This window comes from Rhinatrema bivittatum, chromosome 4 (genome assembly GCF_901001135.1).
Source record: "Rhinatrema bivittatum chromosome 4, aRhiBiv1.1, whole genome shotgun sequence".
Taxonomy (NCBI): domain Eukaryota; kingdom Metazoa; phylum Chordata; class Amphibia; order Gymnophiona; family Rhinatrematidae; genus Rhinatrema; species Rhinatrema bivittatum.
Genome location: NC_042618.1, coordinates 399,884,695 through 399,909,507, shown reverse-complemented (window position 1 = coordinate 399,909,507; position 24,813 = coordinate 399,884,695). Strand labels below are relative to the sequence as shown.

Here is a 24,813-nt window from a genome sequence, read left to right as displayed (position 1 = left end):
AAGCTTGGAAATAACAGCACAGATCTCCCCCTCAGTGATAGGGCTGTTCAATGCAGTAATCTGATCTACAGTTAGCGAGGGCCATGAGATCCCCTGAAAGAGGGGCTCAGCAACATCAGCAGCCATAGGCCTAGAGCCATAAAGAGACATATAATAGTCCCAAAATCTACGGGCAATGTCAGGTGAGGTACTGAAGTGGACACCCTGGCTATCCCTAATCCCTGTTACGGCTGCCCATTGCCCCCTAGGCCGAATAAGGTGGGTCATCAGTCTACCTGCCCTGTTCATTCATTCATTCATTCATTCATTCATTCATTCATTTACTTAATTTTCTATACCGATGTTGGTATATACCTTCACACCGGTTTACAATGTTTCATAATTAAAAATCATAAAATACAATAAAATGTTTTAAACCAATCACGCAAGTAACTATATATCAGATTTATACTTAAAATAAAATAAAAGAAACATAACAAGAAATAAAATACTAGACGTAAAAAGTAAATAATCTCATTAAAATATGCCTATTAACATAAAATAATTAACAGAAAGTATCCACATAGGAAAAAACAAAGAAAATTACTGGCTGACTTCTACTTGAAATGCTTGTACATACATCCACGTTTTTAGTGCTTTCTTAAATTCTTTTAAATCTCTCTGGTAATAAATTCCATAGACCTGGACCAGCTAATGAAACAGCTCTTTCCCTGACAGAGGTAAGTTTGGCAGTAGCGATAGAAGGAATCGTAAGGAGTCCTTTATCTGCTGAATGCAGATTTCGCTGAGGGGTATGTATGCATATAACTGCATTCATCCAATCTTCTTGTTCTGCATAAATTGCTTTATGTATCAAACACAAAGTCTTAAATTTAATTCTATATTCGACTGGAAGCCAATGTAATGCGGAAAGGACAGGGGTGATATGATCTCTTTTGTTAGTACCGGAAAGGAGTCTGGCAGCGGAATTTTTATCTCGTTCACTGTTCCGTTTATCACACCACTGTTTATTGTAAACCGGCATGATGTGATATTCTCACGAATGCCGGTATAGAAAAAAACTTAAATAAATAAATAAATAAATTCTGCAAAACCTGCAATGGTCTAAGTGATGACTGTGGAAGACCAAGCAATAAAGAATTGCAATAGTCTATATAGGTGAATAGCAACACTTGGAGAACAGTTCTAAACTCATCATGGTTCAGTAAGGTTTTTAAGCGCCTAAGAATTAATAATTTATGTTAACTTTCCTGTATCTTTGTGGAAATGTGGTTTTTTTTAGTGTAAATTCGGGGGCCAAGCCACACGCCTAGGTTTCTAATTTTATTCCCTAAAGAAATAGAATCATTTTCCATGTTAAAAACTTTGCATTGATCAGATGGAGTTAGTTTACGTTCTAACAACATAATTTCTGTTTTTTCACAGTTGAGGCTCAGTTTCATTTGTTTTAGTAATTGTCTAATGATATTTAGATAAATATTAGCAATTTGGCAATCTGAATATTGTTTGCATAGATGTAATAGTTAAGCTGCAGACCCGAAAGTAGTTGACACAGAGGCAACATGTACACATTGAATAAGGTAGCTGATAGGGCAGAGACCTGGAGTACTCCTGTTTCGAGTGGGTAAGTTTTTGAGTATGAATTGTTAATAAAAACATGATATGATCTATTAGTTAAATATGAGGAGAACCATTCTAATGTTTTGTCCTTAATCCCAATTTCTGCCAGTCTATTTAGTAGGATGTTATGATTTACTGTATCATACGCTGCTGAAAAATCAAGAAGGATTAATAAGTAGTGTTGTCCTTGATCAAAACCTTTTAGTATTGTGTCAGATAAAGATAAAAGAAGAGTTTCGGTACTAAAATTTTTCCGAAAACCGAACTGAGTTGGGTATAGAATATTGTTCGTTTCTATATGGTCATTAAATTGTTTTAATACCACTTTTTCTATTACTTTAGCTATAAATGAAAGATTAGAAATTGGCCGAGAGTTATTCAAAACCTCTGGATCTAAGTTACTCTTTTTAAGAATAGGCTTTATAATAGCCTGTTTGAGTTAATCAGGTAGGATACCTTCATGCAAGGATTTATTAGTTATATCCGCTATATATGGAGCTATTAATGCAGATATTTGTTTCAACGTCAGAATGGGAATTGAATCATTTGAATGATTGGCAGGATTAAGTTTATTGATTAATGTTTCAATTTCAAGTGAGGATACTTCCTCAAAGCAAGCCCATGCTGTATCTTTCGGTATTAATTTGATTTCTTGAGTTAGGGATATTATCGAGTTCCAACTTAATTTTATCTATTTTGCTTTTAAAAAATATTGCCAGTTGGCTAAGCTCTTTATTATTCATATTAGGTGCAGCGAAAGGATCATTTGTTAATTGTTTAACAATCTGAAAAAGTATTTTAGGGCTATTAGCATAGCTGATGATTTTCTTACTGTAGTAATCTTTTTTTTGTTCTGTTAATTAAGTTTTCATAGAAAGTTGAATGTTTCTTCTCCAGATTCTTTCTTTTTTGCGTAGCTTATTTTTTGCTGCTTTTAACTCGTTATTAAACCAAGGATTTGACTTCTCTCTGGGTTGATCTTGTTAGCAGATTCAGTAGTAATTTTATTACATTCTTCAAGGGCATTTTTACAATCTAAATTGTTAATTCTAACTAGTTGAGTCTCTAGTTCTTTCTGTAGATCATCTTTTATAAATGGAGGGCGAAACGAGAAAGTTTTCTCTTCCACGATTTCAGTCTTAATTTTTTTCTCAAATATGATGTCTGCTTGTAATAATGAGTGATCATACCAAGGTACCTGTTGGTATTTTATCTTGGAATTATATATAAAAGCTTGATTCGAAAAGATCATGTCTAACATATGACCCGCTTTATGAGTTGGTTGGTCTGTTAAGAGAGAGAAGCCTAGAGCATTCATTGCGTCTATTAACATTTGACAGGTTGTTGAAAGTGGAGTGACATTCATATGTACATTAAAATCACCTAAACTAATCACAGGTTTCTTTAAATTTAGTTTTGTAGCAAAACATTCAATCAAAGGAGTGATACTGATATTAATGGAGCGATTTAGATGCCCTTTGGTATAGTAAACCATTAAGAGCAGCCCTAGCCCTGTCAGCCACCGCCTTGGACTCCCCCGTCATGGAGGTCATATGTTATTGTTGAGCTTGTTTAAGAACAGCAGTTAACCTCAGAATTTCAGCATTGCATTTTTTATTTGCTCTAGCCACATACGCTATTATTGCACCTTGCATCACAACTTTACCAGCCTCCCACACAGTCGCGGTGCTCATATCTGGGGTCACATTATGTTTTAGGTATTCCAGCCATTGATTTTGTAAATAAGTCTGGAATACTTTGTCCAAATATAAATCGGGACGCATGCGCCAGGAGAATGGAGGGCGAGCCCTGGATCCACATTGTATTGTTGCCGTCATAGGGGCGTGATCAGAGATAGAAATAGTACCAATAGTGGCCTCCGTCACCCTCGGGAAACAGCTATCCGATACCAGCAAGTAACCTAATCAGGAATAAGATGGTGTCGGTTAGAAAAAAGCATAAAGTCAGAGTCTCCGGGATGCAATACCCACCAGATGTCCATTAATTGCAATTCATCACATAAGAGATTTACACCTTTACTCCTGTCTTGATTTTGCATAGGCTTGGGGGGGGGGTCTAATATCTAGCTGCTTATTAGCCACTGTATTAAAGCCCCCCCCCCCCGACTACCAGGTGATAGTTAGGGAACTCAGCTAGACTCACCGAGGAAGCAAAAAATAGAGGAGAATATACATTAGGAGCATAAATATTACACAACACTATTTTCGGATCATAGACTGTACTTATAGCAATCACATATCTCCCTTCTGGATCCTGGTATGTGCGCGCTAGCTGAAATGGTAAATTTTTATGGATTAGAATGGCGACCCCACGCTTCCTCGAACTAAAGGAGGAAAAGTAGCATTGACTCACCCAGTCTCTTTGTAGTTTAGCGTGTTCCTTATCTGAAAGGTGCGTTTCCTGCAGGAATACCACCTGGGCCCGCATGCACTTAAACATTGTGAGTAACTTTGTTCGCTTAATCGGGGCGTGCACCCCGTCCACATTCAGTGAGACAATTTTAACCTCACCATACCTTGAATCCAGAAGGACACATAAAAAAATGTCATTATTCACATTTGGACTTCCAAGGCCCCCCAGACTAGGCCTTAGAAAACAGCTTGGCATACAATGAAACAGCCACAAATACACTACGTCCTGCAAACAGAAAGAGGTTCCCCCTACACCCCCCTCCCCCCAGCCAGTTGCTCACTCACACACACAAACCACAGCCACACCCACACATACTCCACACACCCCACACACACCAAATACATCCACACCCAGAACTCCTTGCTCCTCAAGAGGCACAAAGTACCCAGTGGCCCTAGAGGGTTCACTGGCTTTCCTCTGCCCCCTCCCCCCTTAGCATCTCTCCCATCCACACACCCCCCCCCCCCCGACACAGATCTTATAACATCAGGTATTTAGAACAAAATAAAGAGAACATGGGAGGTGAAACTACCAACAGAACCATAAGACAACGGCCCATTCTTCTGTATAGGACCAGAAACAGTCAATTATATAATCCATTGGAGGAACAGAAGAAAGATTGTGGCACTGGTATAGTAAAGCCAGTATAACTCTGTCCTTCAAGTAACATTGCCTGGCTCTAGCGAAGAGATAAATGAATTGGCATCTTCTTTTTTGTTGAAAAAGAAGACAGTTCCATTGTGTTGAACTCGTAACGTAGCAGGAAAAAGTAGGGCAAACGGTATCCCCCTTTTATGTAACTCTGTGCAGGCAGGAGACATGGCTTTCCTTTGTGCAGATACTGCAGCGGAGAAATCATGGAAAAGCAAAATCTAGTGCCCCTGGTACTCCACTCCAGAGTGCTGCCGAAAGGCTCGCATAAGCTGAATTTTGTGAGACCAGTTAAGAATTCTGGCCATCACTGGCTGTGGTTTGCCAGCATCGGTTCTGGGCAGCCCCATTCTATGCACTCTTTCACAGTGCAAGCGGACAGTATTCAAAGTCAAGCCCAACTGACTGGGCAGCCAGGTTTCAATAAGATCATACAGTTCCTGATCTGGCACAGATTCAGGAAGGCTTATTATTTTAAGATTATTACGGCGATTCCTATTTTCTTGATCCTCTAGCCGGTCTAGCAATGAAGAATTCTGTGCAGCAAGCGTTTGTACTTGCCTTTCTGCCGCATGCAGCCTGTCTTCCTGATCAGACAATCTGTGCTCCGCTTCATCCAGCCTTTTAGCCTGCCCCTCAACAGCATTTACAACATCTTCGATGGAGGTCTGAATTTTAAGGAGCCTGGCATCCACCACTTCAGCCACCTTTGCGGATATCTTGCACAGGGCTTCCTCAGATACTTCAGCAACCGGAGTTGTGTGGTCTCCCGCGTTTGTGGCAGCCATCTTGGCCACACTATGATGGCGCTGAGAGGATCTCGCTGATCTATGGCGCATTACGGGCCCAGGAGCGCTCAATTCCTTCCCAAAACGCGGCAATTCCGAAGCCCCAGGCGTCCTCTGCAACCCCCACAAATCCAGAAGCTAGATGCTAAATAAGGTAGGGAGGATGGCCACCAATGCAAAGGGAGGGAGCTCAGGTCTGGGACACCGATGCTGTGGGGAAGGCCGCACTGATTTTAGATCCGTACCGGCCTGAGAAGCTTTGTTTTTTATGCAACTCGCGGCAAAACGGCAGCCCCCGACTTGCTGGTCAGACTCCCAACAAAACTTTTTTGGTATTAAAGCGTTCCAGGGGGAGGATGGCCGCCGATTGAAAGGAACCGGAGTCCAGGCCCGAGACGCCGATGCTGCGGGGAAGGCCGCGCCATTTTTAAGTCCTTACCGGCCTCAGAAGCTTCGTTTTCGCTGCAGATCATGGCAAAAAGGCTGCCCTAGATACATTGATCCGACTCCAAGCAAAAAATTATGATATCAAAGTTTTTCGGGGGAGGATGGCGTCCGATTGGGGGGGGGGGGGGTGTCTGCCAACCCCGGTGACATCATCCCGGAAGTCCCAATTCTTAACTATATTTATAGAAGTCTGTTATTCGATATATTTTAGTTATATCTATCTATCTATCTATCTATCTATACACACACACATGCATACCCCATAAATATATACCATGCAATGGATGTACAATAATAATAATTATGCATGTAAGTTCCAATTCCATTCCCTAGAATACCTCCCTCCAGTTTGTGTAAACATATATGTGAAACTGGTTTACATTTGTACTTTTTCTTGCCCTGGGCTATTTTCTAACAGCCATTTAAGCGTATAAAACCCAGTTTTATGTGTGTAAATGGTTTTGTAAATTCACCCCTTAAAAGGCAGCACAATCTGAAAAGGCTTCTGATTTCTCTAGGACCAATACGGTTACTAGAGCTGTGTATTACTTATGGCAGTGTATATTGGAATCCATTTATTTCACTTGCTTAGTGCTGTTTACTAAGCTTTCTGCATATGTATTTTGGGCTAATGGCATTGAATTGGTAACTCGAATAAATATGTTAAACTTTTAGTTGACAGCTGAAAATGAGATAAGGATTCTTTTCTCTTTCTGTTTACCTGGCAGTGAATGAATTAATTGTGGTGTATAAGCTTGTCTCTGTTTTGCTGTGGGCTGGGAATTAACATTATAAATCCCTGTGGACTGAGAGCTTAAGCAGTGCTGGTGTTGTGCAGGCCTCTGTGACAGAAAGTTGTGCTTTTTAGATGTAACTTGTTACCTTTGTGGAATGGCTTAAAGTCAGTTTTTATCATCAGCCCTAGTCTTACAAATGCGCAGTTATTGAACCTTTCTGATCATAAAAAGCATTCTTTTTCTCCTATTTCTTTTTCTATTTTAACCAAGAACAAGAAGCCAAAGTAGCCAAAAGCACACCCAAAACACTGAACGTGCTCATAAATAAAGGACATACTGATGAATGTATATATCTATATATCACAATAGATCTTATAGACATGCATGTATATAAAAGTATATCTAGATATTTGAGAGGAAAAGACCACAGGATTCACAAGCAACCTTTCTTGCAAAAGCAACTAGGCTTAGGACCATATAGTCATTGGTCTGTAAAATTTTCCCAAACACCTTTATATAATCTATTATGATATATATTGTAGATATATACATTTATATGCATACCCTTTATTTTACCAGCACTTTCTTTATCAAGGTGAGGTTTTGGCTACTTTAATTTTTCTCTTACCCAGAGAGAGAACATAAAGCAATAAAAGTCTCCAGAGGGATAGCTGTGTTAGTCTGGAGTAGCAACCAGCGGTTGGTACCTTATATGCATGTATCTGATGAAGTGGACTCTGTCCTCGATAGCTCATGCCTCAATAAATTGGTTAGTCTATAAGGTGTCATTCGCCTCTTGTCATTTTTGATACAGCAATGAAAGTGTGATAAAAATGATACATAATCTTATGATTTTAAAACAGTAGCAGGCTTGATCTATTGGATGCTGTTGAGATAAAACACACTATTCAGTTTAAGTCAGAAGATTAAATACATGAAATGTCTGTGAAGTAGTTGTCTTGCAAGTTGCATGCTTGCTGATATAAGTTAAAAGCCGAACAAACAACATGCAGAGATTTTATTTCAGCCAGTCTGGGAGGTATAGCACTGTAAAAGTAGGCAATGTCTTTTGTGATATTGATTTCCACTGATTGACCAATGGGCTTTGCATGTATGTACTTTAGAGTCAGATCATTGAGTTCTGAAATGGATAACCTCATGCTATGTTTCCACATTGTTAAAATAACATTTGTAAGTTAGGGGTGTTGAGCTAACTACTAATTCTCACCATTGCTTTAGCACAGGGATCCAGTCCTCAAGGGCTGCCAGCTGGCTGGGTTTTTGGGATATCTGTAATGTAGGGCTACCCAAACTTGTCCTGGTGACCCTACAGCCAGTTGGGTATTCAGGCTATCCACAGTTAATATGCATGAGATAGAACTTCCAAAACCCAGTATGTGAAAATTTATCTCATGCATATTAATTGTGGATAGCCTGAATACCCAACTGGCTGTAGGGTCACCAGGTCAAGTTTGGGAAGCCATGCCCTAATATGCATGAGAGGGATTTACATGAACTCTACTCAAGTGTATGCAAATATATCTCATGCATGTTTATCAGACATATCCTGACCAGCAAACATGGACACCCTTGCTATCGCACTATTAGATGTATGTAGCTTTGTACAGCCCAAATACAACATACATATTTAGGTGGTACTAAAACATTCTATTTTTTATTTTTCTGTGTTTTTTTCTTCTTTCTTATAGACATTATCTGTTCAGTTTATTGCGTTCTTTTCATAATGCAGTATAAGAACCAATTTTGCAACTTCTCTTCTTTCATTTGGCTAGAACTAATTTGGGTACATTGACATTTTTACAGAAGCTTTTGAGCTTGTGCAAGTTTCAAAGAGTTATGATATGTATTTGTGATACATTTCAAACATCTGAAGAAGAGACCTTTAGTCTCAAAAACTCACAAACAGCATTGTCTTTGGATTATTCTTACCTTGGTCCAGTAAAAGGACACAACTTGCAAAAAATCCAGTTTTCTCCAGGACCAACATAGTTACTAGTACTCTGCACTGTTGATCTAATGAACTAGCGAATACATTTTCCTTGAAGGTTCTTTGCTATAATTTCACTGACATTCTAATAATTTAAAAGAATTGTTCCATGTGCAACTTGTGTCAAAGATTTTTTTTTCTTTTTTTTACCTAGGGTGTGCAGTTAAGCCACAGACGATGGCTGAACCTGCAGGAATACCAGAGCAAAAAACTGATGGCAGACAATGGAGTTACAGTTCAGAGATTTTTTGTGGCTGACACTGCAAATGATGCCCTGGAGGCTGCTAAAAGATTGAGTAAGTTGGCTAATGGTGAATGAAATCCGCTTGATTCATCTGGCAGCACAAACATTTTTCCCTCCTAAGAAAATTGTTTGTAAATGCCAATATTTAATACCGTTGTCTCTTTTTGGAGTACATTATTTTGGTAAAGTTAAACTGCAGGTTGTTATTCATGTTCTCTAGAGCTGCACTTTGGAAGTTTGACATTTCTTTTTATATCTATTTCACATGTAGTCATGTCCAATTTTTCAAACTTACTAGTGTTTATGAATATGGGAATGTCCAATAATGATGCATGTTGAGGTCTATAATTTAAAAACTATTTATCTTATTCCATAGCTATGGCAAAACCCTTGAAAATGGAGCCATAGTAAATAAGGTAGCCAAGGTTTTCAGAGCTATAGCTGAGTGTTATCTAAACAGCTTGTGAAAAACAATTATCCATTTGAAATGCAGTTACAGAACAATTCTGAAGATTAGCTGAAAAAGCACATTTTGAAAAATATAAAATAAATAAACATAAAGGGCATGATTTCAAATGAGACTGTGTGAGAAGATGGGAGGTTGAAGAACCCTGGTAGAAGACCCAATCAAAAGGATGAGATTTTCTGGCCGTGTATATGGAGACTAAGCTAATCTTTTATTGGATGGTATGACAGAGAGCAAGAGATAGCGAGCACTAAATAATAATCAAGATCTGAAAATGTGAATGAACAAAGGAAAGCTGAGCATAGAAAGCATTAGTACACAGTAGTTGTCGACCTTCCTATTGATGACTACATTTGATGGTGATGTATGTTATCACTGTCAGTGTAACCACACTGTGCACATACTTGACTCTGAAGGCCAAATAATTTGTGATGTCACTCACCAGCTGTGCCATCCATGACTTGAAGTCAGCAAACCACCAGCATGATGCCTGAATGGTTTACAAATGTCCGTTTTGGATGATAAGGTTGCTTATCCTATTATACCTGCCAGACCATCTGTTGACTCTCAGTGGATGCGGAGAATGGCATTAAAATTTTGATGAGTGGAAATGTTAAACTATCTGGGTAGAAAAGTTGAAACAGCATTTGGAGTTAGCAGCAGACTGTGCTATAAGGGAGATAATGCAGATAATTGTATTTCTGCTTAATTCCCTTTTTTTTCCTCTGCTTGCCTGATGCTTATGCAGCCTGTGCTTTTTTATGTGGAAAGAAATATTTACTGAATATTTAATTGGAAAGGCATTTATGACATTTGCTCAAATACTGAGGGCAGCTGTATTATTTAACCTATCAGAAATGGGATGCTCCAGATGTCTTAGCTATATGATGTTTTAATTAAGAAGTCCTGTGCTTGAAATTACAGGGGTAGGTTAATAGTTGGCGTTGGTTTAGAAGTTACACTTTATATAAGCTGGCACCAGGCACAGATGTTCTTTTGTAATGTAAATTCATTCACCAACCATTTTACATCTTTTTTTTCCTTGCTTCTACTATGCAGTATGCGTGAGGTTATTTATCCTGTCAGCAATCTGTCTGAAAGCTACATGTTAATAAAAGTTGAGGATCTGTAGACAATCTAGTACAAATATTAAGTCAAAATCAAATACAAAAGCCAAAATAAAAGTGTAATGCAATCATAGCAGTGCCTCCATGTCAAGATAACATTTTTATTGCTGTTTGAAATGAATGTTTCAGCTACAGAGGAGAGATCTACTGTCTAAGACTGCATGTCTAAGGAAATTCATATTACTTAAATATAAAAAAAAAAAAGTGAAATACAATGGGCAAATGTAAAAGAAGCAGTGGTACATTTTAAGAACTTACCTAATTTGTGTTGGTCAAACCAGGAGAGATTTTGCTAGAAATTATTGTCATTCCTTATATTTGCATTTTTTCACTGGCAGTTATTTAGAATGATTCTGCTAAATATTGAGATATCAATGTGAGTACTCCATTCTTTTTTTTTTCTTCTTGCTTTGCCATTTATATTTGTTCCTTTGGGCGTCCATCTCAGTCAGCGCTGGCTTCTGTTGGGCTGTGGCACCACAGGCCATCATTCAAACCGCTCAGGTTTTCCCTCTATTTTATGTCTTCTCCCTCCTCTCCTCTCCTCTCTGAACAAAGCCCAACCATCATAGTTAAAGCCTTCAACCAGGGGCCACAGACTGCAGCTCCTTCTAGATCTTTCAAGCATGGACTGTTAAGTTTGGCTATCAGGTGTTGATCTGGTTGAGTGATAGTAGAGATTCTTTCCACTTAGGGGCAGGGGGGGGGGGTTACTGCCCACATAGCATCCACAGACCCAGTGTGTGTATTAAGGGAGTTCACATTTATGGTGAAATAGACTTTTTGCTTATGTAATGCTCTTATTGCAGCATAAATCATTATTTCATGAGCACTTCACTGTGTGAAAAATTATTTTTTTTCTTTTGATATATATATTTATATTTATTTTCTAGTCTGCACTTATGTGAACTTAGCAGTAATGTTTGAGTGCATGGTCTCTAAAGAAAAGCCAGAAGGTGAAAGCTTTCTGAACGTTCTGAGTTCCATTGAAAGCCTTTAGAAACACTACCTTTAATAATAAGTATCTTTCCATAACTCATCCTCAATTATTGCACACCTACTCAGTGACGTACATGAAATGAGTTGTTGATAATCCAGCTTTGTGCTGATAGGTTATCTCCACCCCTAGTCAGAATAGCAAATGCCACCTAATTGGCACCCTGTGTGGTAGATTCTGCACAGACTTTAAGGATTAAAGAGAGATGACACTGAGCTGCTGAGTTTTTTTCTCTTTAATCATATATGGTTATATATGATAGGATGGAGGCACATCTCTGGTACATTATAGGCATGCTTACATTGATCATGCCCATGCTGTGTTTATTCCTCTCTATCTTGTGCAGGTGTTTCGGATGGTATCAGTCTGGCATCATTAATCAACAATATGAATTTAAAAAAACAAAAGGAATAATTCAGTGTATGGTGATCAGGCCCCCACTGTAAAGCACAATGCTGACTGAACAGGAAAGTGAAATCTGGCAGAAAAGTGCATAGGTGGGGTTATAAAGGTTTAACAGGGTGTATATGAGACTCTTGCCTTTTGTTGCTCCTTGGCTGAAGTTCTGTAATATGATTGCAGGGAAGGAACATATCCTATTTGCTATATCTTTGCAAAGAGCAGCTTTCCTCCAAGTTGTTCATGATTGATTGGAATAACTTCACAGGTTTATGGTAAATTGAATAGAGAACCTGCGGGAGTGTGTGCACACTTAGTTTGAAATTACATGCGCTGAAATGTCCTCCAGGTTGCAACTGTAAGGACTCCATCCTTGGCTGGATTGCAGTGCATAAGACACTGCTTTCAGTCAACTAGGGCAAGACTTATTACAGTATGTGGCATTACACTGCTAAACTGCAGAAAAAGACCCAAATATTTAACAAGTTCTAAACCATTGCTTGCCTTGATGCATTATATTTTTGCTTTGTCAGGGGGATTTCTTAGAGCTTGTTTTTAATAATGACTGGTATTTTCCTTTTGTTATGAAACATTTATATGTTATGCCTTGTGGAACACATAAAGACTTCTTTGAAAGTGATGTATCTAATAAAAACACTACTTTGTTGCTAAGGGTTTATTCATCGTAATTTTATTGATTTGTCAGAAGAACTGAAAGAAATCTCAGTGAGCTTGGAAGATATAGGGCAAATTGGCAAACTAAAGAGTAACAAATCTCCTGAACCTGATGGTATATATATCCAATGACCCCTCTAATTTTTGAAAGGCAGTGTGCACCAAATTTTTTCTTTTGTGCAACTTTTTATAAGCTGAGGTCAAATTTGTGCACTATGGACAAGGATAATGCAAATAATATTGGCATTTCTTGTGCAATGTTTGCGGGCTTCATAACCTGTCTGTGTTAGACACCCATGCACAGCTTAGAGGGAACAGTGAATTTATTTAAACAATTAAACATTTATATTCTGCCAATCCACAAATCTTGGTGGAGTTACAATATACACACATGTTAAAATAATTAGTAAACATTTTTAGATTTAACCTCAATGGCTACCAGTCCTGAATACTGATTAGTTGACTATAGGTGTACGTTATAAGGAAACTCACAGACCTTTTACCAATGGTAAACTACAGAAAGAATAACCAGTGATTCATAATATATGCCTCTGTAGCTTGTGACTGGATCTCCAGAGCCATGTAAATGCAATTTATTCCAGTCTATAGATTGCTGGATCTCTGGGCCTTTTAGCAGCTGTCTGACTCAGTCCTGGGCCCCCCTCTTCTCTCCAGGGCTCTGTGGCTGCATCACATAACTCCAGCCCGGGGCCCTCTGACCTCCAGAGTTCTATGGCTGCAATCTGATTCAGGCCTTAGGTAGAGGCATCCCCAAGGGTATGTGCTTGCTCAAGTTTCTGACCTTTCCACCTGTGCCGGCGTGCAGTAAATCCGGTAAGAAGACATTAGCCAGATTACTGATCCTGTGGTTGGCTGAGGTAGAGAAGCGTAGCATACACTCCACCACAGGCAGTGCTGTGATTTCCTGGCCGGGAGGAAGGTGTGCAGTGACTGCTGGGACAACTGTCTCCTCATATGGGCTTGATAGGCAGTTTATCACTGGCTGGATGCCACTGGCCTGCAGAATGCAGACTTTATTGTATATATCTCACAGTCCTGAAAGGACTGAAAAATGATATTGCATTCCAGGTATTAGTAATCTGTAAACTATCATTAAAATCAGCAATGGTACCTGAAGATTGAAAGGTAGCCAAGGTAACGTCTGTTTTTAGAAAGGGTTCCAGGGATGATCTAGGAAACTATAGACTGATAATGGTTCCTTTTGTCCAGGGTTCACTCAAGGTTTAGGGGATTCTGTGTAAAGTGCAGAACCCTTGGCCTCTGCAAGCATCCCCTGTAAGGAGGGTTACTGAGGGGGATGAGGTCATGCTTGTTGCAGAGCTATTGCATGCAAACTGGAGCTGTGTGCTTTACAATTATCCTTCCTGGTTAAGGGAGGGAGAGCATAGGAGGAAATGAGAGTTTCTGCTGTAAAGGATGAGATAAGGTAAAACGTACCTTCCCTCCATGTGGGCATGGGCAAGGTGCTGAGAATCTATATAAGGTGCCCCCCAGGCACCTAGGGGTGTTGTCATTAAGAATCTGGGGAACAGAAAGGGCTCCTGAAACATCCAAGCTTGGTGCAGCAAGGAATAGAAAACATTTCAGGTTACAGGCTAAGGATAAGAAAATCCATCAAGTAAAGGGGTAGAATTATTCCTGGGAACGCTCCAGCAGAATGAACTGTGTATTAAATACTTTGCCCTGAAGGATAAAGGGCTGAAAGTATCCATGAGTGGGCTCCCTCCTACTCAGTGAAGATTGGGAGTTGCTAAAGGAGTTGTTTTCAAATAGACAGTGTCCAGTTAAGCATTACAAGATTCATCTGATTGTCTGTTTACCTTTTGGATCTACAATATATATATATTTTTAATTTGGAACCAATCCTTGGTGTGGATAGTGGACTTTGTTGAAGCCAGGCAAGTCTTCCCCTAGGCCTCCCAGATTAATTTCTGGTCCCCGAGTATTGATCCCTGGTGGCCCCTTACTGATATCAGGGTTGCTTAATGGGACAATCCCAACATGGATTTAACCATGAGAAGTCTTGCCTCACCAATCTATAACATTTTTCTGAAGGTATGAATAAACGTGGATAAAGGTGAACCAGTTCATATAGTGTATCTGGATTTTCAGAAAGAATTTGACAAAGTACCTCATGAATGACTCTTGAGGAAATTAAAAAGTCATGGGATAGGCGGCAATGTTCTATTGTGGATTGTGAGAACTGGTTAAAAGATAGAAAATGGAGAATAGGCCAAAATTATTTCTCAATGAAGAAACATGATTAATGGAATGCCTCAGGGATCTGTACTAGGACAACTGCTTTTTAACATATTTATAAATGGCTAAGAGAGGGGAATAAGTGAGATGATCAGATTTGCTGCTGATTCAAAATTATTCAAAGTTAAATCTAGAAGATTGTGAAAAATTGCAAGACTGGGAGACAAATGGCAGATGACATTTAATGTAGACAAGTGGAAAGTGATGCATGTAGGGAAGAGCAACCCAAATTATAGCTACACAATGCAATGTTCCACATTGAGAGTCACCAGTCAGGAAAAAGTATCATTGTGGATAATATGTTGCAATCCTCTGCTCAGTGTGTGGCAGCAGCCAACAAAGCAAATAGAAGGGCAGTAATTATTATAAAACAGAGAATATCATAATGCCTCTGCATTGCTCTATGGTGCAACTTCATATTGAGTATTGTATGCGACTCTGGTCACCGCATCTCAAAAAAGATATAGCAGAATTAGAAAAGGTACAGAGAAGGATGTCCAAAATGATAAAGGATGGAACGATTCCCCTATGAGGAAAGGCTAAAAAGGTTAGGGCTCTTCAGGTTGGAGAGCAGACAGCTGAGGGGAGATATGATAGAGGTCTATAAAATAACGAGTGGCACGGAATGGGTAAAGGTGAATCATTTGTTTACTCTTTCAAAAAGTATAAAGACTAGGGGACACGCAATAAAGTTAATAGGTAATACATTTAAGACAAATAGTTGCAAATATTTTTTTACTCAACGCACAATTAAATTCTGGAATTTGTTGCTGGAGGATGTGGTTAAAGCTGTTAGTATAGCTGGGTTTAAACCCCCAGTTTGGAAGAAAAGTCCATAAACCATTGTTAAGGTTGACTTGGGGAAATCCACTGCTTATCTATGGGAATAACAGCATAGAATATACTGTCGTTTTGGGATCCTGCCAAGTACTTGTAACCTGGATTGGCCACTGTTGACTTGTTGAATCTTTGGTCTGACCCAATATGGTAAATCTTATGTTCTAAGGTTTTATACGTTGGATGTTTTGGATGTTGTGTATTGATGTGCAACTTCCCTGGTTGGTTCTCTGCTTGTGCTTTAGCAAAAAACATGAATAGGGCAGTTTTCAAAGTGATTTAAAAGGCATTTTATCAGTGTTAATAAGCTGTCTGAAAATTGCCCCCCCTCAGTGCAGCTCAGAGAGCTTGCGTTGTTCCTTAGCATGCTTACTTTTAATCATATTAAGTGCAGGTGCTTCCAGGAGCATACTTAGAATGGGGGAGGAAAATACCATGCACTGATTGCACTTTCAACTTTGTGTGTTATTTTCTATGAAAAATGTACCTGCAGAAATAGCAGATGCAAATGTCCAATTACCCGTGGCAAGTTTTAAAGCAAAGGTATGGGTGCACTTTCACTTTGTAAATCAGTGCAAAGTCCGTGGACTTTGTCCCAGTGAGGGCAGTTTGAAAATTGCCTCAAGAAAGCAACAGAACTTCGTATTCCATTGCATTTACTGTAAATTGTCAGGCAGGGGAATCCTGCAGAGGTGTGGCAATGGAAATACTTTCCAACAAAAAATTGTAGGAGGACTGAATGTAGGGAGGTTTGTGGTGGAGTGGGGAAGGGGGTATGTAGAATGTGGATGTATGAGGGGGTAAAGTTGGTGTGTGTGAGGTTAGGTATTGGCTGTTGCGGGGTGGTGGGGGAGGGGACATCTGTGTATGTGGGTGGTGGAAGGATGTGTGTGTTAGGAATGTGGGGGTGTATAGGGCTAGATGTAGTGTGCATGTTTAGGGGGGAGTATCTGAGGATGAATGTGTGGGGAGGGAGTATCTGAGGGGATGAATGTGTATGGAGGAGTTATTTTTGGGTGGGAGGGGTCTGTAGGGGTGTTGTAGGGAAGTTGAATGTGTTTGGAGGGGCTGTGATTGGAAGAAGTATTTGTGTGTGTGGGTGAGGGGTAATTTGAGAAGCTGCATATTTATCTCTGGGGAGCATGGGTGTGATGGCAGAAAGTGTGTGATGTGTGTGTAGGTGGTGGTGTGTATGTGTCAGGGGTACATGTGTTGGTGTATTTGTGTATGGTGGGTGCCTGTGAGGGGTGTGGGGATATGTGAGAGCTATGTGTGGGAATTGTAGGTATGGGGTATTTGTGTCTGTAGGAGGTGTGGAGTGTTTGTGTCTGTGAGTGGTATACATGTGGTGGGTATGTGTAGGAAGGATGTGGGTTTGGAGTGTCTTGAGTATGTGGGGTGTATGAATGTGGTGTGTGTGGGGGTTTGTCAGTGGTGATATGTGGGTGTGTGATGTGGTGGATATGTGTCTAGGTTTGGTGTTTGTGAGAGTGGGTGCGTGCAGGAAGGGGATGCCCATGTATGGATGTATATGTGTGGGAAGACAGTAAGTGGGTTTGTGTGGCTGTGTGTGTGTGGAATAGGGGAGGTGTGTGTACTTTGGAAGGGCCTTTTTGTTCCATCTTTTTCCAGTTGCTTCAGGTATTTTTGCTGTGTCTGTCTCTCCCCGCCTGTATTTTGTTCCAAAGTGCTGAAGAGGTGAAGACTGTTTAGAGTGCTGGTCAGCAATTTCCCACAGAAAGCAACTAGAGATTTTTTTCCCATTGGAGGTTCATTTCTCTGAAAATACTGATTTGATGTTTGTAGTTTTCCAATTTGTCTGAATTCACTTTTTTTTTTTTCCCTGCATGCCAAATTCGGTTAATTTCTCTCCTCTTTTTGAAATTATTATGCCTATATAGAGATGGACATAATTCTTTTCAATATTCCATGTTTGTAAGCATAAAAATGTTTTTATAGTCCTGCTGTTCTTTGGAGATGCCAAGGGGAACCGAGGTGACAAGATGTTCGAGCAGCAGTCTCGCTAGTTTTTGTAGCTGTTTACATTTTTAGAAATGGTGGTAAGTCTTGAGTGGGATGGGTAGGCTAGGCTTGGATTAAGTATGGAAATTTCTATTCTCATTTAGCCAGGATGGTAGAAGACCAAAGAGGAAGACAACAGAAACTGATTTGGTTATGGAGCAATATCCTACAAGCTGTCAAGCTTCTGCAGATGGCAGCTGGGAATCCAGGAATTCTGATTATCACTGATAGCCACAATTTTCACATTAGGGGGTAGGGGGCTATTACACCGCCACGCCCTCCAACCTTTCTTGTCCCGTGGACCTTGTTTATGGAAACTAGGGACGGTCCAAGGCCTAATTACAGTGGCAATGGCAACAGCAACATGCTTTGAAGGCACGAGGATTGAGCCTGCTTGCTTTTGCTTCCGGTCCCTGTTTTCTGTAGGGAAGCCAGGAGTGGATGGAATCACTGTGGAGCCTGGGAGCAGAGCACACGCTGGCTCAGTCCCCTGCCCACGTGCCTTCAGAGCATGTGGCAGTGACAATCGGGCGGGCGGGGGGGAGTACAAAGGTTGTGCTGGAGAAGAGACGGCTGAGGGGGGATATGATAGAGGTATTTAAAATCATGAGAGATCTAGAACGGGTAAATGTGAATCGGTTATTTACTCTTTCGGATAATAGAAAGACTAGGGGGCACTCCATGAAGTTAGCATGTGGCACATTTAAAACTAATTGGAGAAAGTTCTTTTTCACAACACACAAACTCTGGAATTTGTTGCCAGAGGATGTGGTTAGTGCAGTTAGTATAGCTGTGTTTAAAAAAAAGGATTGGATAAGTTCTTGGAGAAGAAGTCCATTTCCTGCTATTAATTGAGTTGACTTAGAAAATAGCCACTGCTATTACTATCAGCGGTAACATGGAATAGACTTAGTTTTTGGGTATTTGCCAGGTTCTTAAGGCCTGGATTGGCCATGTTAGAAACAGGATGCTGGGCTTGATGGACCCTTGGTCTGACCCAGTATGGCATGTTCTTATGGAGGGTGGAGTAAAAGAGTGCTGGGGGTTGTGCAGGAGATGGAAGAGTGCTTGGGACTATTTGGTGAAAGGGTGCTGGGATTGTGGGGGGACTGCTTGGCTGTGGGGGCTTTTCTGTTGTTGTGCTGGGACTGGGCACTGCTGGGAAGAGTGCTGGGACTTGTGGGGTGGAGAATGCTGGAGTGTAGATGCAAGTGCTCGACATTAGCCAGAGAGTATTTGGACTATGGGGAGGTCCTGTTGATGCCATGGTGCTGCGGAGAGAAGTGCTGGGACTGTAGAGGACTGTGCTGGGAGAGCAGAATATGCTGATGCTGTGAGGAGCTGTGCTGGAACTGAGGGGAAGAAACCATTCTATCTATCTATCTATTGTATAAATGAAAAGATATAGATACAGAAAATTGTTATACGGTATGTATTATTAATTCAAAATAACTGAAATTGCAAACCAATGCATGTTAGGGTAATGTGAAAATGGAAAAAAATACCCCCAGATTTTAAGCATCTTCATAAAACCCTAATTAGCTAAAAAAGAAACACTGAAATGTCCATTTCATAGCTATATAAAATAAGCCCTAGATAAATCTTTAGCAGTATGAACAGAATAACTGGGCAGACTGGATGGGCCAATTAGTCTTTCTCTGCTATCATATACTGTGTTATTATGTAAGATAATGATCCATCAGGCTGCATCATTTGGATTCAAAACTTTCTTTTCTTTGCTGGCCAAGAGTGCTTTCTTGCCAGTCCTTTTATTTATACAGTAACGGAATTGCCTATTCTACTCATGGCTGACTGTGTTTGCGTGTATTTGTGTGTGGGCGTCTGTATTTCTGTGGTGTGTATTTACTTATGTGTTTGTTAGAAAATGTTACACCAGATCAGAGAAGGAAAGCTCCTTGCTGCAACTTGGAGTGAAACAAAACTGGCGCTCGGTGGAGCTGGCTGGCTGGCAGTGTAGCTGCCTGGTTACTTGGCAACCAATTGAAAAGCTGATTGGTCGACAAGACTTTATGATGTTAGGGCAGGAATCTAGCCAGGAGAACCCTTTTATTTATATCTATTGTATAAATGAAAATATATATATACATAGATATAGATAGATATAGGTACAGAGATTGTTATAGTTACCAACCCAGTCTCAAGGTAGTGTTTTATTTCCTCTCATTCTGTCTCCTGCCATAGCACATTTATATCAGTGTGCTCTCTGTTTAGACTGTGCATCTGTCTTCTACTGGCGTAAGCATGTATGGGACCAGCCGCCTGCAAACAGCCACGCGCAGTAGATGGAATCTTCATATTGAGCGATACCACAAAACAGTGGCTCATAGCCTAGAAGTTGATATTTGATGCCTTATGAAGGAAGAATCGGTGGGATAGATCCTCCACCCCAGCATAAAAGAACTGTCCAAAGAGGAATCTTCTGCATGAGCTTCCATAATAGTTTAAAGTCTCTTTTTAGGATTCTAAGATGGGACTTTGAAAGCTTTGGATACTTTTTTATGTTTGACTAATTATAGGTATTGCTACCTGCAAAGAATCCAGTTTTGGTTATTTGAACCTTTCCCTACAGAATACAAATATTGCTGTTCCCTGCCTGTGTGCTTATTGCAATATATGTCACTGGCTGAAAGGAAATCTAGATGACCAGACACCAGTATGAACTAATAAAGCATGGCAGACGTGATGTATACATGATAAGATATGTGTGTAGTGAGTGAAATAAAAAAGCATGAACTAGAATTCTCTATGCTAATCGCATTCCAGCACAAGATGTGTGTATGTACTGATCCCTTTTTGAACTAGGCTTTCATGTCAACACACTTAACATTGCAAATATTTTAATCAGTCTGTGTGATAGCTTGCTTCATTCTTTTCATATAGTCTGGTGAATTACCACACCATTAAGGAATTGTATTTTGAGATAGAATGAGGACTATAACATATTTAAATGATTGGCATCCTTCATTAATCAATAATAATTAAATATGTCCTGTCAGTGATTGTATACTGTGCTTCCATTTGTCATAATAATGCGAGGTGTTACAAGCTTTGCAGTAGAATCTTGAATTCTTATGAGCCGTGCCATTAATATACTGCACACCATGCCTTTTTTTTCTTCTTCTTTTCTAACCTTGCTTCTCTGAGCTTCCAGCTTAATTAGAGCTGGCCTTTTTTGAGCTAGGATGCCATGACCCTTCATTTGCAAATACAGTAAAAGCCTCATTATCCAGCAGTATGCATGAGGAATATGGGGTACCAGCAGATCAAATATCCTGGTTTTCTGCTTCCTGTCCAACAGGGTTGCAGGGAACAGGAGAGGATGGAGTGATGCAGGAGTGAACAAGCTCCTCTGCTCCCTAATCCAGCCCCCTCCCCTCCTCCCACCCAGTTAATAGGTGAGACGCTGTTACCTGAACATTCCAGAAAATGAAGAGCAAGATAATGGGGTTTTCAGTGTACTGTGGGATTTTCCCCCTAATTTATTTCCCCCTCACTTAGTCCAATCTTTTCAGCAAATACCCATGCACCAGGGCTCCCTACAGAACTCTACAGGTGTGGCCCCTAGGTATTGCCACTGCACAATAACTGGAACACACACTCCTTCCACAGCCTGCCCCCTCCCCCCCCATCCAGGGGCTATGAATGCTGTCATTGCAGCAACCCTAGCCTTGGTCATCCCAGGGAATCAAATCCAAGTCCTGCATGCTGCCATGGAGCCATCAGGCCGTTGATTGTTCCAGATTCCAAAATATGAAGTCTTGCTGTATGCCATGTATTTTAAGTATTATATATGTAAATCAGCATGTGGAGCAACCTGGCAGCTAGAAGAATCCAACAGCGTCCTATTTTCTTTATATTCTGAAGAACTACAAAGTCTTTTAAAAATGTTTATTACCTCACCATTATAGTTACGTAAAAATAATGAACTACATAAATCATCTTGTAAAACAGCTGTGGTACACAAGCACATTTTTGTTTTGTGTTTTGCATATTTCAAACAAGATTTATCCAGATAGAAATTTCAGTTAAAACTAACACATGAACTGTGCAGTCCACTGAGTGCTCACTGGCTTGCTTGTACCTCTTTATGGTGAGTCCTGTTGAAATCAGAGGATTTCCTGCCATTCTCTTTCTTGGGTGCTGGGCATTTTTCAGTGCACTTCACTGCTAATTCTTATTTGGTCATTATGTCCTTTATTATGTGAGATTTTTCTTTGGTTTTAACTTTGCATACATCTCTTTTTTTTTCTAGTGTATTTTGCCTTAGATATTTACATAGTAACTAAATGATGAGAGATAAACACCAATTAACCCATTTAGCCTGCCAAGTTGAAATTGTTTCGCTGAGTTTCTACCATCCTGGATAGATGAGCATACAAATTCCCATATGCAAACTTAATGCCTGCCGCCCCCATGTCTTCCACACACTCCCTCGACCTGCCCCTCCCACCATCACATTCTACATCTGACCCAAATGTCTCCAAAATCTGCCACAGTGCTGGCCTTCACCATCCCACTTGCAAGGGCTTATCGTCGTCCTCTTTGATTATTACAGTTATCAATACTTAATCTGCTATCCAGGTCTCTTTCCATGACTCCTTACCAAGTTCCGTGATGATTCACACAGCCACCAAAGTAAGTGAGGCTATTGTCAAAAACCGTCTGGCCTCATCGCGGCCATTTCTGTTTGGATTTAAGCATGCTTGCTCTGTGCGTGTTACCTCAGCTTTCTTGGAAGGCCAGTGCAGCTGCAGCACTGCTGTTAAATGCCATAGCTGCTGAGCCCTTTAGGTAAGCCAATACCGTTTTTTTGAAGCTTGATGCTGTCTTATCTCTTCTGTTTAGGGTTGTGATCACTGCTTCATGCAGGTTATCCCAGTGTTTCCTGCTTAGATGGGCAAACAAATCCCACTGCCATTCTGTGACCTTGGGCAAGACGCTTCATTCCCCATTGCCTCACTTACAAACTTAAGGGCCTATTTACTAAAGGTTTTCTCCCATTCCGTGTGCATGGGAAAATGCTTAGTAAATGACCCCCCTTAGATTGTAAGCCCTCCAAGGATAGGGAAATACCTACAGTACTTGAATGTAATTTGCTTTGAAGTGCTGAAAGTCAGAATATAAATAAATACAATAAAATAAATACCATAATTAAAGCCCCAAATTTTTCTACCAAGCTTTGTAGTAATTTAAAGAGCTATCTGTTATGGTTATTGATGTTTGGGTGGATCTTTGGACACTGTAGCAGCTGACCACGCCCAGGGGGGGGCAGTCCCGTGAGGGACCACAGTGTCAGGCTAGACTCTGGACACACTAACACAGATTTTGAATCTTTTATTAGACAGTTTTGGAAACCACCAGAGGTGGCAGTAGTGAGTAGTAGATGTTGAGCCCGGCTGGGCAGGTCTCCCACAGAACGCTGGAACAGCGAATCCTCTGCTAGGCTGTGCTGTAGTGGAAAGAGACTGAGAGTTATGAGTACACAATGAGAAGCATTCAGAGTCCCAGGCTGAATTAGGAGAAGTTCCGAGACAGGGAGAGCAGGCCCTCGAGGAGCGAGTACCTGATCCCTTAGAGCAGAGAGACTCAGTTGTAATGTATTCACGTAGCAGTAACAGAGATTCCACTAGACGAGAGGTCTGGCACCGGAACAGAGGGCAGGCCCTTGAGGAGCGAGTACCTGGTTCCAGTGAAGCAGTACTGTGTAAAAATGGTAGTTGTACTCACAGATGGAAATTGTTAGTGAAGTCTTCCAAGTAAAAAGGTTTGAAGATGCAGGCAGTGACTCAGGGAACATGGGCCCTCGAGGAGTGAGTACCGGTTTCCTGATAGCATCTGAAAGAAGCAGAAGAGGCCCCCGAGGAGTGGGTACCCTGTTAGCAAACCCCGAAGGGTGTAAGAGTTCCAGATAGCGCTGGAGTGGCAGAGCAGCTTCGGTACGGAGAGTGAATCCCATCTGTAGAGATACTGTTGCTAACTCAATGAGCTAGCAAATACTGTAGGCTTAAATATCTGGGCAGCGTGACATCATATCGGGGGGACGCCCCTGAGGTTCGTGCCAACGTGTAAATAAAGATGAGGGCGGCGTGCGAGCGCGCGCCCTAAGGTACCTTGGAGGAGCATGGCAGGAGGTAGCACCAAAGGCGGTCCGGGGACGCCGGAGATGATGGCAAACAGACGCCGCGGCAGCCAGCAGTCCGAAGTGAGTGGGAGGAGCCGCAAGTAGTGAGAGGTAGGCGGGGCGAAGCCATCGAAGACCGGTCGCAACACTATCAAAACTAGCAAGGTTGATTCTCTACCATCCGGCCTTCTAGGTCCCTGTGGACTTAGCAGACAGCACCCAGCCACCATCAACCTGTTGACACCAATCTTGTTGGTTTCTGGAGAATTGTAGCCTATTGGCACCAACTCAGCTGGCCTACAGTATCACTGGGTTATGCTTCGTTTCTCTGCCATTTTGGTTTGCCTTTGCTCTTGAGTGAGTGAAGGGTGGGTTGTCTGCAATACTGCAACCTCCCAAACATGTTTCTACCACTATCATAGAGTATGACAACAGATCAGGACCATTTACTCTTCTAGTCTGCCCAGTTCCACCTTTGTGCAACACCATAGACCCCAGTTAATTTCTGGCTCTACCCTTATCTCAGGCTCTTTTGAATTCAGTCATTTTTTTTCCTCCACCGGAAATGCTTTCCTTGCATTTTCCACCCTTTCTGTGAAGAATTATTTTCTGATGTTGCTGCTCAGTCTATCTCTTGGAGCCTCAAACAGTTACCTTTTGTTTTAGAATTATGTTTCCTCTGAAAAGGGTTTCTTCTTGTGCTCAGTTTATATGTTTGAGGTATTTAAATGTCTCTATCAGAGCCCCCCGTCCTTCCTCTTTTCTTGGTTATATATATATTTAGATCCTTTGTATGAAATATCCAAATAGCATGCATTATGTATGAATAGACAAGTGTATATACTGTATATGTTTTTTCATCTTCATGTAAGGTGAAATTTTCAAAGCTATTTGGTAACTTTTAAACTGCTGCACGGTTGCACATGTACGTGTGTTTGTT

General features: G+C 40.7%; 1 protein-coding gene across 1 annotated transcript in view; it reads left to right on the top strand.

Moving 5' to 3' along the window:
* Positions 1-24,813, top strand: part of SUCLG2 (succinate-CoA ligase GDP-forming beta subunit) — a 425,371-nt gene that overhangs the window by 86,815 nt on the left and 313,743 nt on the right. Inside the window, exon 2 of the mRNA XM_029601057.1 lies at positions 8,839-8,980. Within this exon, the coding sequence (XP_029456917.1) occupies positions 8,839-8,980 (142 nt within the window). The remainder of the gene's footprint in view (positions 1-8,838; positions 8,981-24,813) is intronic.